Source organism: Trichechus manatus, unplaced genomic scaffold (genome assembly GCF_000243295.1).
Source record: "Trichechus manatus latirostris isolate Lorelei unplaced genomic scaffold, TriManLat1.0 scaffold00045, whole genome shotgun sequence".
NCBI classification, from domain to species: domain Eukaryota; kingdom Metazoa; phylum Chordata; class Mammalia; order Sirenia; family Trichechidae; genus Trichechus; species Trichechus manatus.
This window is the reverse complement of record NW_004443981.1, coordinates 10,017,010-10,034,059: the sequence shown is the minus strand read 5'-3', so window position 1 is coordinate 10,034,059 and position 17,050 is coordinate 10,017,010. Positions and strand designations below refer to the sequence as shown.

General features: G+C 52.1%; 1 protein-coding gene across 1 annotated transcript in view; it reads left to right on the top strand.

The window, feature by feature from the left end:
- Positions 1 to 17,050, top strand: part of DYNC1H1 (dynein cytoplasmic 1 heavy chain 1) — a 72,070-nt gene that overhangs the window by 33,006 nt on the left and 22,014 nt on the right. The window contains exons 25-44 of the mRNA XM_004376718.2: positions 16 to 204; positions 294 to 488; positions 1,881 to 2,163; positions 2,406 to 2,506; positions 3,165 to 3,324; positions 4,489 to 4,732; positions 4,881 to 5,064; positions 5,397 to 5,609; positions 6,402 to 6,640; positions 6,779 to 6,935; positions 8,053 to 8,280; positions 8,991 to 9,221; positions 9,549 to 9,689; positions 9,942 to 10,175; positions 10,267 to 10,473; positions 10,557 to 10,678; positions 11,143 to 11,308; positions 12,296 to 12,459; positions 14,672 to 14,801; positions 16,527 to 16,660. Of these exons, the coding sequence (XP_004376775.1) occupies positions 16 to 204; positions 294 to 488; positions 1,881 to 2,163; positions 2,406 to 2,506; positions 3,165 to 3,324; positions 4,489 to 4,732; positions 4,881 to 5,064; positions 5,397 to 5,609; positions 6,402 to 6,640; positions 6,779 to 6,935; positions 8,053 to 8,280; positions 8,991 to 9,221; positions 9,549 to 9,689; positions 9,942 to 10,175; positions 10,267 to 10,473; positions 10,557 to 10,678; positions 11,143 to 11,308; positions 12,296 to 12,459; positions 14,672 to 14,801; positions 16,527 to 16,660 (3,722 nt within the window). The remainder of the gene's footprint in view (positions 1 to 15; positions 205 to 293; positions 489 to 1,880; positions 2,164 to 2,405; positions 2,507 to 3,164; positions 3,325 to 4,488; positions 4,733 to 4,880; positions 5,065 to 5,396; positions 5,610 to 6,401; positions 6,641 to 6,778; positions 6,936 to 8,052; positions 8,281 to 8,990; positions 9,222 to 9,548; positions 9,690 to 9,941; positions 10,176 to 10,266; positions 10,474 to 10,556; positions 10,679 to 11,142; positions 11,309 to 12,295; positions 12,460 to 14,671; positions 14,802 to 16,526; positions 16,661 to 17,050) is intronic.

Here is a 17,050-nt window from a genome sequence, read left to right as displayed (position 1 = left end):
TTGCATTTGTTTCAGGTTATGTTTAAAACGCCTGTGTCGATTACTGAGCACCCCAAAATCAACGAGTGGCTCACGCTGGTAGAGAAGGAGATGAGGGTCACCCTGGCTAAGCTTCTTGCCGAGTCTGTCACGGAAGTTGAGATTTTTGGTAAAGCAACTTCGATTGACCCCAGTACCTACATCACTTGGATCGACAAGTATCAGGTAACGCGTGGTACATGTGGGGCAGGCTGGAGGTGAGGGCACGCGCTGGGCCCTCAGATTATCCTTTTGGAAACTGCTGTGTCTTTCAGGCCCAGCTTGTTGTTCTGTCAGCCCAGATCGCCTGGTCTGAAAACGTGGAATCTGCTCTGAGCAGCGTGGGTGGGGGCGGAGACGCGGCTCCGCTGCACTCCGTGCTGAGCAACGTGGAGGTCACGCTTAACGTGCTGGCAGACTCCGTGCTGATGGAGCAGCCCCCGCTCCGCAGGAGGAAGCTGGAGCACCTGGTGAGTCCAGGCCCGACGTGTGCATGCCTTCGGCTCGGGTGGTTATAGGGAATTGTTCTTGAAAGACGTGAATGGCACGTGTATACTCCGGGGTGGGTATGTGGCTCTCTGTTCCTATGGAAAGCCGGTCTTGGTGGAATACAGGAGCTACAAGACATCACTGTACAAAGAAGGGCATAAGGCTTGATCAGGGTCTGTCCTCTCCCCCATCATGTCCTTCCCAAAGCAGCGCTGGGGCAGGCTGGGAGGCACTGGTGTGGGCCACTTAAACTGCCAGGCTGCGTGCCCCATGCACAGGTGATGGGCCATTAGAACAGCGTCAGAGATGAGGGTTCACCCATCATGCTTTATGCCAGTTGCAGAGTTTTTCTTTAAAGTTAGGTGGTTTTGTTGTCGGCTTTTGCTGCAGCTCTCTTGAGCCTATAATTCTGTCGCATAAGTAACATCTCTGTTATCTCTTAAAAGTGACTTTATATTTTGGAATATCTTCTGAAAGTCCCTGTTACTGGACCTGGAATTTCAATTTAAATTTAACAAATCATATTCAAGTCCAGATAATGCACTGTACGACTTTGGCTAATGAGAAGGCGCTGTACGACTTTAGTTTATGATCCACCTTTTGTTTGTTTTGTGTTGAACATAGACACCGCAAAGCATTCACCAGCACACCAGCTGCCACGTTTACAGTTCAGTGGCGTTGATTACACTTTTCATGTTGTGCCACCATTATCGCTAGTCTTTTCCAAACTATCCTTCCACCATTGACGTAAAGGCAGTGCCCTCCAAACAGAAACTCCCCCTTCCCCCCTCTCTCCCACCCATGGTAACCGTTAGTAATCTTTGGTTTCTATGTATTTGTTTATTTCATATCAGTGAGATCATACAGTACTTGTCCTTTTGCGACTGGCTGACTTCACTCAGTGTAATGTTTTCAAGGCTCACCTCTGTGCTTGTAGCACGTGCCGGGACTTCCTTTCTCTTTGTGGCTGGGTAATACTCCATTGTATGTCTGGACCACACCTGGTTTATCGTTTCGCCTGTTGATGGGCATTTTGGTTATTTCCACTTTTTGGCTATTGCTGAAAGGTCCCACAGTGAACACTGGTGTGGAGGTTTCTGTTTGTGTTCCTGCCTTCACTTCTGGGTATATGCCTAGGATTGGGGTTGCTGGGTCATATGGTAGTTCTATGTTCAGCTTTTTGAGGAGCTGCCAAACTTTTCTACAGTAGCTACACCATTTTACAGTCCCGCCCTCAGTGGATGAGGGGAGGGTCCCAGTTTCCCCACAAACACCAACACTTGTTTTCCATTTTTCTGACCGTTGCCGTTCTAACGGGGGTGAGACGATCTCTCATCCTGGTTTCGTATGATAAAGTGTCCGTCTCTTTTCAGATTACAGAGCTAGTCCACCAGAGAGATGTGACCAGATCCTTGATCAAAAGCAAGATCGACAACGCCAAGTCCTTTGAGTGGCTCAGCCAGATGCGCTTTTACTTTGATCCCAAGCAGACAGACGTGTTACAGCAGTTGTCCATTCAGATGGCTAATGCCAAGTTCAACTATGGCTTTGAGTACCTGGGCGTACAGGACAAGCTGGTCCAGACCCCCCTGACGGACCGCTGCTACTTGACCATGACACAAGCCTTGGAAGCCAGGCTGGGGGGGTCACCCTTTGGTGAGTGATCCACAAGCCCGGGCCGATGGAGGTGACATACAGAACGTATTCTTTAGAGATTAAGCATGTGATTTGAATGTATTTCTTAACAACGTGGCTGAATACCGTGGTACGTTTTAAAATCTTGTTTGCATTTTCTGTGTTAAGAATGAATGGGCTTTTTATTGTTGTCTTAAAGCTAAAGATGTGCTTCCAGTGAAATAGTGGACTAAAGTACTCAATTGCTCTTCTTCAAAAAATAGGGCCTGCTGGTACTGGGAAGACAGAGTCCGTCAAAGCTCTTGGCCATCAGCTCGGACGGTTTGTTTTGGTTTTCAACTGTGACGAAACCTTCGATTTCCAGGTGAGAAGCTTTACGGGAGCCACCTAAAATGCAGTGGGTTGGGAGGCTCAGGGGGAGTATCAGGTGGCTGGCGATAGCCCAGCGTGGCTTATCTGTCCCTCTGAGTCCTTTTAGGGCTGGGTGTATTTTGAACCACTGGAGGCTTCCAATACAAGTGCTTTGAAGTTGACTTTGGCTTCGTGATTTCAAAGTTAAATTTTCCTGTGTAACATGGTCACTGTGACATTGTTTTCCACAAGGGCAATTTCTTGTTACACTTTGAAAAAATGCTTGGTGCCCCTGTCTGGGGGTGAACAAATAAATACTATGGAAGAACCATTTGAATCAACAAAAAGTGATAGAATGAAAATACCACTTGGTCATATTGGGATCGTATTGGCCCAGGAAAAAGAAAAAGGTACCAGGTTGCATCTGTGTAGTGAGGGTGGCCGTTGTTACCAAGTACTCTCTGTGTGGGCACCGTGCTCCGCCTGCGTGTGTCTCATTTAACCTCCACGGCCACCCCGTGTGTAAACGGCTTCACTTCCTTGTAAAGACGCAGAGACGTGTGAGTTGCCTGAGGTTGGGCGACGACCAGAGCCAGGACTTGAGCCAGCAAAGCCAAGGCCGAGGCGGTGGTCTCACAGCACCTTCCTTCCTTCCCTTCTCTCCCTCTCAGGCAATGGGCCGGATCTTTGTGGGGCTTTGCCAGGTGGGTGCCTGGGGCTGCTTCGACGAGTTCAACCGCCTGGAGGAGCGCATGCTCTCAGCCGTGTCCCAGCAGGTGCAGTGCATCCAGGAGGCGCTTCGTGAACACTCCAACCCCAACTACGACAAGAGTAAGGTTCTTCCCGCGCCCTTAGAAACGCTTAGAGAGCGCAGGGGACCATCCACCGTGGCCTTACTGGCTGTCTTTCTGGTTAGGAATGAGCTGGAATGGAGCTAACAGGAGCTCACTATGGCAGGCAGTGTGCTGAGTCGTGATTAAAGACTGAAGGTTAGAGACTCAGGGAGGCTGCGTTGGTTTGGATTCCTCACTGTAGGGCAGCCATACACAGGTCCTGTGTCCAAGAGCAGCGGAAGGCCTGGGCAGTCTCCCTGCGGCCGTTCTTCCTCCTTCAGACAGACAGACAGCCTCATGCTCCTTGAGGCTGTGCTCCCTCCCTCAGACAGAGCCCTGTGCTCCCTCCCTCAGACAGAGCCCTATGCTCCCTGAGGCCGTGCTTCCACCCTCGGCATTTGCAGCGGAGCGAGTGTTCCTGTGTCAGTGTGGCCCTCGGTGCCCCCTTTCTTTCCTGCGTACCCAGAGAGCCAGCCTTTGGCCACCTGTACGGCCAGTCCTGCGTCTAGTTTTGGGAGTGAGCCCTCTGTCACCACAGGAGGACCTGTTGTGAGGCTCCCAGGGCTGCTTCGCTTGCTCTGTTTAACACAGAGTCTCAGGCGTGTGAGGTGGAGGCAGGCTGGGGTGTGGGAGGGGGCGAGCACGTCGATGTGGACAGGTAAGAAGCTCTTCCTGTAATGAAACAAAAGGAGCGTGACAAAGAAAGCGTTACCTGTGTGGTCAGTGCCCTAATGGAGAAGATGCACGTCACTCCTAAGAAGGGAGTTCAGAGGGTTTTCTGTTTGGTCCTAGGAAAGGTAGTTCTCGTGGGCTAAGCCAGTCGGTTTTGATGCAACATTGATTTATTTTTATTTCTGCTCCTGGAGTGTGACAGTCGCTGGAGCTGAGCCGATGCAGCAGGGCTTCTTTGTATCAAATAGAATAGCGGGCTTCCTGCCTGTGGTGACATATCTGGTACCCGTTCAAATCGTGTGTACCAGGTGTGTGAGAGCGGGTGTGTGCGGGCTGGTGGATGTGCCTGGTGAGGCCTCTGCAAGGCCAGACGGTCTTCTGCAGTGGCTCCCAGGTGAGAGGCCAGCGGGAAGCAGGTGCTTTGGTGTCTTGTAGAGAGGTTTTCGGGGGTGTTTTTGAACCTTGTCTTAAGCCATCATCCGATTTGCAGCCTCTGCCCCCATCACGTGTGAGCTGCTGAACAAACAAGTCAAGGTGAGCCCGGACATGGCCATCTTCATCACCATGAACCCTGGCTACGCGGGCAGGTCCAACCTCCCGGACAACCTGAAGAAGCTCTTCCGGAGCCTGGCCATGACCAAGCCGGACCGGCAGCTGATCGCCCAGGTCATGCTGTACTCCCAGGGCTTCCGCACCGCCGAGGTGCTTGCCAATAAGATCGTCCCCTTCTTCAAGTGAGTGCAGAGCGTGCCGCGGACCCTTAGTGTTACTTCTGTAATGATGGCGCAGCTTGCAGAGCGTCGGTTGCTGATTTCTTGGTGTTTGATGCTGGTGTCACCTAAAGTGTACTTTTTAAAAAGGAAACCTGTCTTTCTTTTTTAGGCTATGTGACGAGCAGCTCTCTTCCCAAAGCCACTATGACTTCGGCCTCCGGGCTTTGAAGAGCGTGTTGGTAAGCGCCGGCAACGTGAAGAGGGAGAGAATCCAGAAAATAAAGAGGGAGAAAGAAGAACGAGGTGAGGCAGTTGATGAAGGAGAAATCGCCGAAAATCTACCCGAACAGGAGGTGTGTACAGCGTCCTTTGATTGCTTAGCTCTTATAGTTGATATACTTTTACTTTTTGAGCATTTAAATCACGACTTGACAATTCATTCTTCAGTGTGTTTCTCATTGTGACCCGCGTATGCTGGACGAATAGAACATACCATCCAATTTAACAGTGAATCGGACTGATGAATCTGGCATGTGATGCATCGATTGATGTTCTAGACTTGAAACCCTCAGTCTGTCTTACGGACTCAGCGGTTCTTGGTTAAGCGCCTTGTGGAGCCGTGGCAGCAGGGATGCACGCCGCACTCCTGCCCCTCCAAGCTCAGTTCTTTTTCTCTTCCACGTAGATCCTGATACAGAGCGTCTGTGAGACGATGGTGCCAAAGCTGGTGGCCGAGGACATCCCGCTGCTCTTCAGCCTCTTGTCGGATGTGTTCCCCGGGGTCCAGTACCACCGGGGGGAGATGACCGCCCTGCGAGAAGAGCTCAAGAAAGTGTGTCAGGAGATGTACTTGACCTACGGCGATGGCGAGGAGGTTGGCGGGATGTGGGTGGAAAAGGTAACTCGGCTTGTTTTGTTGGTTGTGCCCTGGCAGACCCCGCCGGCTTTGGTGGGCAGACGCTCACTGGCGCTCACCGGCCGTGGGCCAGTGGGAAGGAACGTTACGTGGTAGAACTCGCCCAGGGAGATGTGTAATCTGTTTACGAAGATTCACCCCAAGATCCCTGAGAATTTTTTCTTGGCTTAAATTTAGAGCTCTCAGAACTTACCTGAAAATTTCACTTCCCTCGTGTAGTTGGTTCTCTGAGAATGCTGAGGAAGGTCGTGGTGTGTTGGAAATGCATTTATGTCAGTAAGAGTGCTATTTACAGGGCCTTCCAGAACCAGAGACCAGCAGTGTAAATCTGCTCATCAGTACGTGTCTGCGTTCTGTATTGGTTTCTTTTCTTCCTCTCTGAGCTTCTTTCACAGAAAAGTTGTTATTTATATGAGCTGCATGTACTGAGCCTGAGAGAGCCTCTACCGGGTCAAGCACATGGCTTATCCCTTGGTTCTCTGGGTTTCCTTCAGGGGATTTTATGTGTTTCTTTTTTGAGGCTGCCTGGTAGGCATCTTCTGTTCCACTGGCTCCCAGCCTTCCTGACTTATTAAATAACTCCCCACCAATCACTTCAAAGCCTTGAAATACGTTTTTAGATGCGGCCTGTGTAACATCTCTCGTTACCAAATCCTGGGGCTTACCTGTAAGAGTCCATAGAACACGTGTCTTGTACGTGGTCATGAGATGTGGCTTGAGCACCTGCCCCTTCTTCCTGTGCAATGGTGGACATGTGGCATGTTTGCCCCTCAGGTCCTCCAGCTCTACCAGATCACCCAAATCAATCACGGCCTCATGATGGTGGGGCCCTCGGGCAGCGGGAAGAGCATGGCCTGGCGAGTGCTACTCAAGGCTCTGGAGAGACTCGAGGGTGTGGAGGGCGTGGCCCACATCATTGACCCCAAGGCCATCAGCAAAGACCACCTCTACGGAACCCTGGACCCCAACACCAGGGAGTGGACCGATGGGCTGTTCACACACGTTCTGAGAAAGTAAGTTCACTGTGATCCATGTCTCGTTTCAGATATAGGGGAGGGGCTGATGGTGTGCTCAGGCGTACATGAGGTGAGCATTGTTAATCTGAGAATCTTGACTTAGTCAGCAACTGTCTTAACTCCCTTCCCAACCAGGATCATTGACAACGTGCGGGGCGAGCTGCAGAAACGCCAGTGGATCGTCTTCGATGGCGACGTGGACCCTGAGTGGGTGGAGAACCTGAACTCGGTGCTGGACGACAACAAGCTCCTGACTCTGCCCAACGGGGAGCGCCTCAGCCTGCCGCCCAACGTAAGTAGCACGTGTGGGCTGTGCATCAGACATTCTGATCTGGCTGACTGAGATTCGAGGCCTGGCACAGGAGATGAGGCTCCATGTAGCTGCAGCCTGTGGTGTAAATAATTCTCAAAGTTGGTCAGAATCTCTGAGTACCAGACGTTTTCCGTTCCCATGGCTGGTGAGAAATATTTTGATAGGATTTGTTAATAACTCATTACCATTTGTTGAGTATTAAGCACGGTCTGTAATTCTCAGTCCTCGTTACAGCCCTCCCTATAAGACAGGGTTTCTTAACTGACTGTACAACTTGTTGTTGGATGCCGTCAAGTAAGTTCTGACTCACAGCAACCCTGTATGACAGAGGAGATCTGCCCCTTAGGGTTTTCTTGGCTGTAATTTTATGGAGACAGATCACCAGGTCTTTCTCCTGTGGAGCTGCTGGTTGCATTTGAACCGACAGCCTTTCGGTTAGCAGCTGAGCACTTAGCTGTTCGCACTCCAGGACTCCAGACTATACATCTAGGAAGTGGCAAACGAGGAACTTAGATGTGGAAGCTGACAAGGCTATAAGTTGAGAAACGTGTGTTTGACCCAGCCCACATGGACTCGTGCTCAGGTGTCAGCTGCCCAGGAGTAGGATCTGAGATGGCCAAGTGCCCCGTGTGTGCAAGGAGAGCCAGGTTGTCAGTGATGGGGAAGGAGCTGGGGACCGGAGAGGGATCGGCCATCATAAGGACTTGGGCATGTGTGTTGGGGGAGTTGGGAGCCACGGGAGGGTTTGGAACAGAGTAACATCTGACACATTCTCACAGCTCAGTCAGTGTGCACGGCTGCCCGCAGCACGGAGGACGCGGTATTGCTGGTGCCCTACCGCAATCTCTTCCATTGGGGAAACTAAGCATTGTAGTCTGACCTGCTCTTCTTCCACCACATACGTCCTGCCCAAATCCATGTAAAGGGTGGTTAGTGGATTTTGTGGTGCCGTGAACTGTAGTTGTTTTTACTTTCAGGGTAAACGTAGAAAATCAGATATAAATCGCCCTTGCAGTGTGTACACAGGTAAAAGAATTTAATGTCCAGTTTTCTACCGAACACATGTCACCAACTCTGCATAATGGGGTCTCCCCAGGTGCGGATAATGTTTGAGGTCCAAGACCTGAAGTACGCAACCCTGGCTACCGTGTCGCGCTGCGGCATGGTCTGGTTCAGCGAGGACGTACTAAGCACGGACATGATCTTCAACAACTTCCTGGCCAGGCTGCGCAGCATCCCCCTGGACGAGGGGGAGGACGAGGCGCAGCGCAGGCGCAAAGGCAAAGAAGACGAAGGAGAGGAGGCTGCATCCCCGATGCTGCAGGTACAGTCTGTCTGCCCCAAGAGAGGGCTGAGCGCTCGCATGTGGGTCTCTGGGAGTGAGGATATTATCGCTCGTGGGGGCCAAGCACGCACTGTGTTCTTCATGATCAGGGAAGTCCAACAGGAACAGCTGCAAGCGGCAGGAGATGTCTGGGGGAAACCAGCCATTGAAAACTTTGTGGGGAATGTTCCCAATACATTCTGTGAATGAGGAAACAACGTACAGTTTCTCCCATTCAAGTACATGAAGTCAAAAGAGTTTTACATGCTTTCAAAGTATGTTTTGTGTTAAACAAGGACAGGAAAGTGCCCGATACATTCTGTGAACGAGAAAGCAGTGTACAATTTCTCCCGTTCAATTACGAAAAAAGAAAACCCTATGGAGCGCAGCTGTACTCTGGTACAGATGGCTCGCCAGGAGCCAGAGCTGACTCACACCAGCTGGTTGGCTGGCTGATTGGTCTGTAATCTTACTTTCTCTGCAAGCTGATGAAAGATAGCCGTTTTCCATTTCCACTGGTGAAAGCCAGTGTTCCTGGGAGCATGATTCTTGAGAACCAACAGGATGAAGGAATGAGGATTGACACCTGCAGTTTCACCCAGAGGTTTTTTCAGAGGTCCCATGACCCTCTCTCGGGCCTTGGTTAGGAGAGATGAAAATCTCCGGGCTCTCTGACACATCACTGAAACATCACTTATCTCCTCTTCTAGATCCAGAGGGACGCGGCCACCATCATGCAGCCGTACTTCACGTCCAACGGCCTGGTCACCAAGGCCTTGGAGCACGCGTTCAAGCTGGAGCACATCATGGACCTGACGCGGCTCCGCTGCCTGGGCTCGCTCTTCTCCATGCTGCACCAGGCCTGCCGCAATGTGGCACAGTACAACGCCAACCATCCCGACTTCCCCATGCAGATCGAGCAGCTGGAGCGCTACATCCAGGTCAGGGCCACACGCTCACCCATCTGAGCCTGTTCTGTCCCTAGAGCACTACATCCAGGTCAGGGCCACAGGCTCACCCACCCGGGCGCGTTCCCTCCCCTGGAGCACTACACGCTCGCCCACCTGGGTGTGTTCTCATCCCTGGGGAGAGAAGAGTCAGCTTCCATGAAGGGCTTGGGTGAGGTGCAGAGGGCATCCAGGGTTCTTGAATGAGTAGCATCCATTCTCTCCAAAGTTAACTTCACTGTATGTGTTTACCACACGTCTTTCTTTCGTTGTTGTTGAGGCTTTAGTTTTTAAATGAAATCATAATTCATCTTTCAATAGCGCTATCTGGTCTACGCCATACTCTGGTCCTTGTCTGGAGACAGTCGGCTGAAAATGAGAGCAGAGCTGGGTGAATACATCCGAAGAATCACAACCGTGCCCCTGCCAACAGCACCCAACGTTCCCATCATCGACTACGAAGTGAGCTTGCAGCCTTTCTGCTTGATGTTTGCCATGGTGGTGTCATTCCCCTGGGGCAGTCTGCCCACGACGACTTCATTTTTCCCTGTCCTATAGCGACTTTTTCCCCTTAGTTTTAGCAGCATCAGGGACGCGGGTTACCTTGAGCTGTCCTCGTTCTGAAAGCCCTGGGCTGTCCGAGTGTGTGTGAAGGGGTCTGTAGGTAGGAGGCGTGTGGGCCGTGGCAGTGACCTAGCCTCCATTCTGTGGCAGGTCTCCATCAGCGGCGAGTGGTCACCGTGGCAGTCCAAGGTGCCGCAGATCGAGGTGGAAACACACAAGGTTGCAGCCCCTGACGTGGTCGTGCCGACCCTGGACACCGTCCGCCATGAGGCCCTCCTGTACACGTGGCTGGCCGAACACAAGCCTCTGGTCCTGTGTGGCCCTCCTGGCTCTGGCAAGACCATGACGCTCTTCAGTGCTCTCAGGGCCTTGCCAGACATGGAGGTGAGGAGGGCTGGGTGTGGACGGACGGCCCTTTGGTGTTAAGTCGAATATTGTTCTTAAAATGATTCGTTTCGTTTCTTGCTCCCTGAAGGTTGTGGGTCTCAACTTTTCAAGTGCCACCACCCCAGAGCTCCTTCTGAAAACGTTCGATCACTATTGCGAGTACAGACGCACACCCAACGGGGTCGTGCTGGCACCTGTGCAGCTCGGGAAGTGGCTGGTATTGTTCTGTGATGAAATCAACTTACCAGACATGGATAAATATGGGACGCAGAGGGTCATATCATTCATCAGACAGGTGAGTTCTGCTCACACGTCCCCGCCCCCAGCATTGTTGGTTCACCCATTGCTCCCTGCGCCTCACAAGCTGTGTTCCCCCAGATGGTGGAACATGGGGGCTTTTACCGCACCTCCGACCAGACGTGGGTGAAGCTGGAGCGGATCCAGTTTGTGGGGGCCTGCAACCCGCCCACGGACCCGGGGAGAAAGCCCCTCTCGCACAGGTAGCTGGCGTGTCTGCGGGCGTCACTGATGCCACACGCAGTCAGGGTTGCCGTAGACTCAGCATAGCACAAGTCTGATTTCCGTTAGCAAAAGATAGCAACATACCATTTGTCATAGAGTTTCCCTGGGGCTACCCGTGCTGTGCTGTAGTTACGCCAAGAGAACACACTGAGATCCCAGCACTGGTTTCTGAGGTAGTAAAGAACCTGCAGACCTGCCGGCGGGGCCACGACGAAGCTGAAGGCAGCCTGAACTGTCCTCCACTCGGCCTGATGCTTCTTAGGTCACTCGCAGCTGCTGTCGTGGCGGCACCAGGGCTGGCAGTTGGGATGTGGTCTCAGCTGACCTCTGTGGCAAGCTGGCAAGCCGCTGTGGGCGGGTTAGGAAGCAGCGTCCAGTCCCCGCCCGCCCGGATCCCTGCCATCAGGGGGCGTGGAGGGCTGACCAGGCTGGTTCTGCGCAGGTTCCTCCGCCACGTGCCTGTCGTGTACGTGGACTACCCAGGACCCGCCTCGCTCACGCAGATCTACGGCACCTTCAACCGCGCCATGCTGAGGCTCATCCCATCCCTGCGCACCTACGCGGAGCCACTGACGGCCGCCATGGTGGAGTTTTACACCATGTCACAGGTGCGCACACGGGTCCTCTGCTTGTCCGGGCCGTGGCCTCTAGGAACTGAAGAACCGTTCAAAGGTGGGGCGGGGCATGGAGCTCCTGCTGGGTCAGCAAGGTCCTCCTCCTCCCAGCACTGCCCCTCGGGCATTCTCAGGCTCTCCTCGCCGACCTCGTTCTGTGCACTTGCACGCACGCTAATTCCTCAGGAGATGGGGCTGTGCGGTTGGTTTCCAGAAGGACGTGTGCACCTCTCTAACAACGCGGGCACGTCCACCTCTCTGACTGACCTTCTGCATGCTGGCGACTGCTTACCACCACATTACTCTCCAGAAGGGCAGTGCCTCCCTCCCTGAAGCCTCCCCAACATTTAAAAGTTGTTTTTTAAAAAATAAGAATGATCTTGGCTTATTTGAGGAGCAGAAGTGGTTCTCAGGGTTTTGATTGGCATTTCTTGGATTTGCCTTCCCATATTTGCCCTTTAATGAGGGTGTCTGAGGGGACTTCCTCTCGGGCTGTGCCCCATATCCCAAGGACACGGCCACCTTGCTGTCCCTCTCTATGGGAGCTGGCCTGCCTTCGGGTGCAAATGGTGTTCCCTGTATTTAACTTGGTTTCAAGTTTATGTTGCGTTTTTCGCTAAATAATTGTCCCTGTAATCAGATGTAAATCTTTCTCGTTAGCAGGTTCTGCTCTTAAAATCACGCTTAGGATGGTTTTCCCTCAACTTAGGAATTTCATGGTTTTTTAAATCCGTATTTTCAGAAGAATTTCTGTAGTTTCATTTTTTTAAATACGTAAATATTTTTTATTTTAGCATGAGTGTGCAGCTTGGGTCTAACTTTTCCCTGGACATTTGTCCCAGCATAGTTTACTGATTTGTCCTCAAATATCCCGGGGTCTAGATTGTTTAACATAAAAATTTTATGCCGCATTTCACTTGTTACCCATTTGTTGACGTCTTCAGATCTGTCCTCATGACCTCCGTTTTCCTGTCCCTGCAGGAGAGGTTCACTCAGGACACACAGCCCCATTACATCTACTCGCCCCGCGAGATGACGAGGTGGGTGAGGGGCATCTTTGAAGCACTGAGGCCTCTGGAGACGCTGCCGGTCGAAGGCCTGATTCGGATTTGGGCCCACGAAGCCCTCCGTCTCTTCCAGGACAGGTGAGGAAAGCCGAGGCCCCTGCTATCTGTGCTCTGTCTCCTGCTCCCAGGTGTCACGGCCCTTGAGTGACAGTCTGAGCGCCTGCTTCCCGTGGCCGGCCTGCCCAAGCCTGAGCCAGGTGCTGCTGCAGTGGGAGAGAGTGGGGGTGGCCGTGGGCCATGCTTGACCTTGAAACTGGTCGTGGCCACCCCCAGTATAACAGGGCTGCGTGGCTGTGACTGCCCTCCGTGCTGCGCGGCGTGGCCTTGGGCCAGGCGCGGGAGAGACCACGTGTTCACTGGTGGAGCAGGCGCCACAGCAGGTAGCTACCTGTGAGTGTGTCGTTCACTGGTGAATTAGAGGGCCTCACGCTCGCTCTTTATGGCACCCTCCGCCCTTTATCTACGTCTGCTTTCATCAGTGGGCTCGTGGCTGTGTCTCCAGAGCGGTGGTTCTCACTTGTTGGCCACTCCTATCAGCTGTTGCCTCGTGAATGTGGACGGTTTCTCTAGAGTTAACTGCCAGCTTTTAAGGGAGAAACGATCAGCTGCTGTAGTGGTCCGCGCTGGGCCCTGAAGATTCTGTTGCTTGAGTCACAGTGAGTCTCATAGTAAAAAATTGAGTCTTTTTACCTTTCAAGGAATCTTGGAAATCATTGACCTTTTTTAATTAGGACCTTTTACTTACTTTCCTTATCATCCAGTACAGTCCTTGTTTTAGAATGAATTCTTCATTTTCCTAGCTCCCACCCTGTCCTTTTTTATTTCTTTTTTCTTTAATTTTTAGTTGTATGTATTTTAGCACTACAGTCCTTTGTAATCTTTTAGGCTCACATTCAGGTTGGGCAGAAGTTAAGTTTATGTTGTTTTAACTCTGAATTTCTAATGAACGATAAATCGTAACTGATTCACTGTTCAGTGCAGCCCCACGATTTCCTGTTGTGAATTGTTTGGGGAAATGTTCTGCCCATGACCAGGTTGCTCAGGACAGAGCGAGCGGGGCTGCAGGTGGGGAGCAGGCGGGCAGGGCATCTGGTGGCAAGGCAGCACCCCTACCCAGCTAATGTGCCATTTTCCATGGTGGCCCATCTCCCAGAGGATGTGTGTCCCAACAGGACAAGCCCCTTAGGTTTAGGTTTAGGTAGTCAGTGGATAGCTATCCCCTCAGAGGACCCAGGCCCGATGGTTCCGTCCAGATGAGGAACTGCTTCCCCATGTGGCAGCTCTTGCCCCAGCCTGCGCAGAGGCAGCTTTTCTCGTCCAGGCCGTGCAGGGGGTCTCATTGTACCCCGCTGTTTCGGATTGCTGTTTCCAAGCTCAGCTCCTGGAAGTCCTTGGGCTCCACAGAGGCTCTCACAGGCCGCCGAGAGGCATGAATGAGGGGCAGGGGAGGAGCGTGCTGGCCATCACGGCCCTGTCCTCACCTGTCCCGTTGGGCTTCTACCACCTCAAAAAGTCAAGTCTTTCTTGTTGTTGTTGTTTTGTTACGTGACCTACCTTCACTCTCCCTTTCCTAATAAAGGAACTGGGCCACAGTGTCGTTGTCCCAGGTTTCCCTTAACACCACTGACAAAATTCTGTTTAGATTCCACTGCAGCAGCAGCGGCTGTGCTTCTGCACGCTGACGCTGTGGTCCCTGTGTGGTGCCCTCATCAGCTTCTCTGAAGGCCCCACACCTGGGAAGCCGTCCTGGGCTCACCTGCCTGCTTTGTGGTCTTCTCACTGGCCCCGTGCCTCCCAGACTGCTCACTGCAGTCCCCTCCCTGTCCCCCTTCCTGCCCCCGTGACGTTTGGCACACTTACTTAAACAAGCATGGAAGCCAGAATCAAATTTCTGTTTTTTTAAAATCAGTGTAATTAAGCATTTTAAAGGAACTTAAAATATATATAATTGATGGCATAGGTTGTTTTTTTTTCGACGCCATAGTTTTGATGGTTTTTACGTTTAGTACCAAAAGTTCCCGTTGCTGCAGCAGTCCTGAGTTCAGAGTCTCAGGTACCTGCTTTTATAGACGATGAAGATCTGTGCTCCAGGCCGGCTGCTGCAGCCCTTGGAGTAACCCGGAGCACGCCCACCCGCGCACGCGGCACCTGCTCCCCGCCGGCTCCAGCAGACGCTCAGCCGGGTGCTGCAGCCCTTGGAGTAACCTGGAGCACCCCCACCTGTACACACGGTACCTGCTCCCCACCAGCTCGGGCAGATGCTCAGCCGGGTGCCGCTCTCCTTCCACAGGCTCGTCGAGGACGAAGAGCGCCGCTGGACAGATGAGAACATCGACATGGTGGCTCTAAAGCACTTTCCTAACATCGACAAGGAGAAGGCCATGAGCCGACCCATCCTGTACAGCAACTGGCTGTCAAAGGTAGCGTGTCACCTCCCTGCGGGCGTGCCTGCCTCCTCCTGTGCTGAGTGAGAAGTGTCCGCTAACTAAATAGGTCTCTGTTCTGAAGCGCTTGTAAGTGAGGCCGTGGCCTCCGGCACGGTGCGCCGAGTGTCTGCAGTCTCAGTGACTCAGGGCGGGAAAGCCCAGGAGCCGGCTGGGGCGGGGACCGGCAGGGGCGGGAGCCGGCTGGGGCTGTCTTCTGCATGCTGGTCTCCACAGAGCCGTGGTTCCCCCTGAGGAAGACACTGCTTCGGCACGTTTGCAGGGAAGAAGCCTCGGCCTCACCCTACTCTCACTGTCCTTGCAGTAAAAACTTGTGGGAAAATGTTTCACGTACTAAAATGTTAAACAGTCGACATTTCCAGAATAGCTATGAGTTTTATTTTCCTCTGAAGAGGAAATTAGGACGTTTTTAGTAAACTGGAGTCCCTGGGTGGCACAGATGGTTAAGCACTGGGCTGCTAACCAAAGGTTGGAGGTTGGAGTCCACCCAGAGGTGCCTCAGAAGAAAGGCCTGGAGATCTACTTCCAGTGGAAAAATCAGCCACTGAAAGCCCTGTGGAGTGCAGTTCTAATCTGAAGCACATGGGGTCGCCATGAGTCAGTCAATTCAGTGGCAACTGTCAGTGTGCATTTCACGTAATGAAGCTCTATGTAGCACCTGCGCTGTACCGGCCCTGGGACGCAGGGATGAGTGGGCTCGTCCTTTAGGGAGCTCATAGTCTAGTAGGAGACGGAGAGACGTGAGCTCTGACAGACGCAACCCTGTGTTGGGTCTCAGAGGGCTTGGTAGGCCTTGGTCTGGAGCACTGTCCGGGAGGGCAAGCCAGGCAGAGGGCCCGACAGGCAGAGGCACAGAGAGAAGCAGGAAACAGCAAGGTAGGTTTGGTCGGTGTTGCTGGGCTTTTCTACAGAAGCTAGACTCAATCCTCATCCTCTTTCACTGAGAGGCAACACCTCCTGCTGGCTTATCTTTCACTCTGTTTGTATAGTGTCTTCTGAGGAACAGATGTTCTCCACGTTTCGTTTGCCGTTTAAACCCTTCGTCCATCTATAATGGAGTCTGTGTGTGGAGCGAGCTGTGGGCCATTTTGACACGCCTCATCCAGCACCGTTGATTGAATAACCCCTCCCTCGTCTCTCTGTGGGGCTTCTCTGTCCCAGCAGTTTCCCTGTGTGCATGGGTCTGTCGCTGGCCCTGCCTCTGCCACGACCTTACGGCCCAGGGCCGTAGTGAGTCTGTCTGGGAGGGCAGGCCTGCATTCCTGGCTCTTAGCTGGATCGTAACCACCTGTGGCCTTCCCGCCTCCAACTGAAATTTAGAATTGGCTTGGCAAATCGCCCCCAAACAACCACAGCCAGCCACCACTGAGGTTTCAGTTGGGGTCACGTTGGTTCTCTATATCAGCACAGATGGAAGTGATGTTTTTACAGTAGTGTGTGTCTTTATCCGTAACTGTGCGTGTATCCGTCATGTATTTAGGTCTTTTCTGATGTCTTTCACTGAAATTCAGTTTTCTCCAAGAAGACTCTAAGTTATCATATCCATCCTTAGTTAACTTATGTCTTTACTGCATTCTTGTAAATGATACCTTTTCTGGTTGCATTCTTTAAACTGGTCACAGTGTATGGAAATATGGTTGACTTTGGTACAATAACTAAGATGACTTATTCTAAGGAATTTGGGTTTTTTTTTTTCTCTAGGATTACATCCCAGTAGACCAAGAAGAGCTAAGAGACTATGTCAAAGCAAGGTTGAAAGTCTTCTATGAAGAAGAACTTGACGTCCCACTGGTCCTGTTTAATGAGGTCTTAGACCACGTGCTCCGGATTGACCGGTGGGCTTGTTGTTCGGCCTCCCCACTGCCTCACTGCTCATGACCCAGTCCGTGTGCAGGGCCCGGCCACATGCTGCTTTCCTCCCCACCTCCATCTCAGGCTCTCCGCCAAGAACGTCCCTGACGCTTCCTTTAAGTCCAGCTTAACCTCCTAGGCTCTCTTCCCAAGCACACTTCCTTCTGCTCCCCTGGCACTTTATACTGACCATAATCACAGCCTTTTAATGCTAAAATTGGGTTTGTCTCTCTGATGCCATCAAGCGTCTGGTGGGCAGGACCATGTCTTACTGATCTTTGTGTCCCCATTAGACCTGGCAAATAACAGTTGCTCAACAAATATACAAATTCGGTTCAAGTTAACATGTAGACAAAATCTTAAAAAAGTTCAGG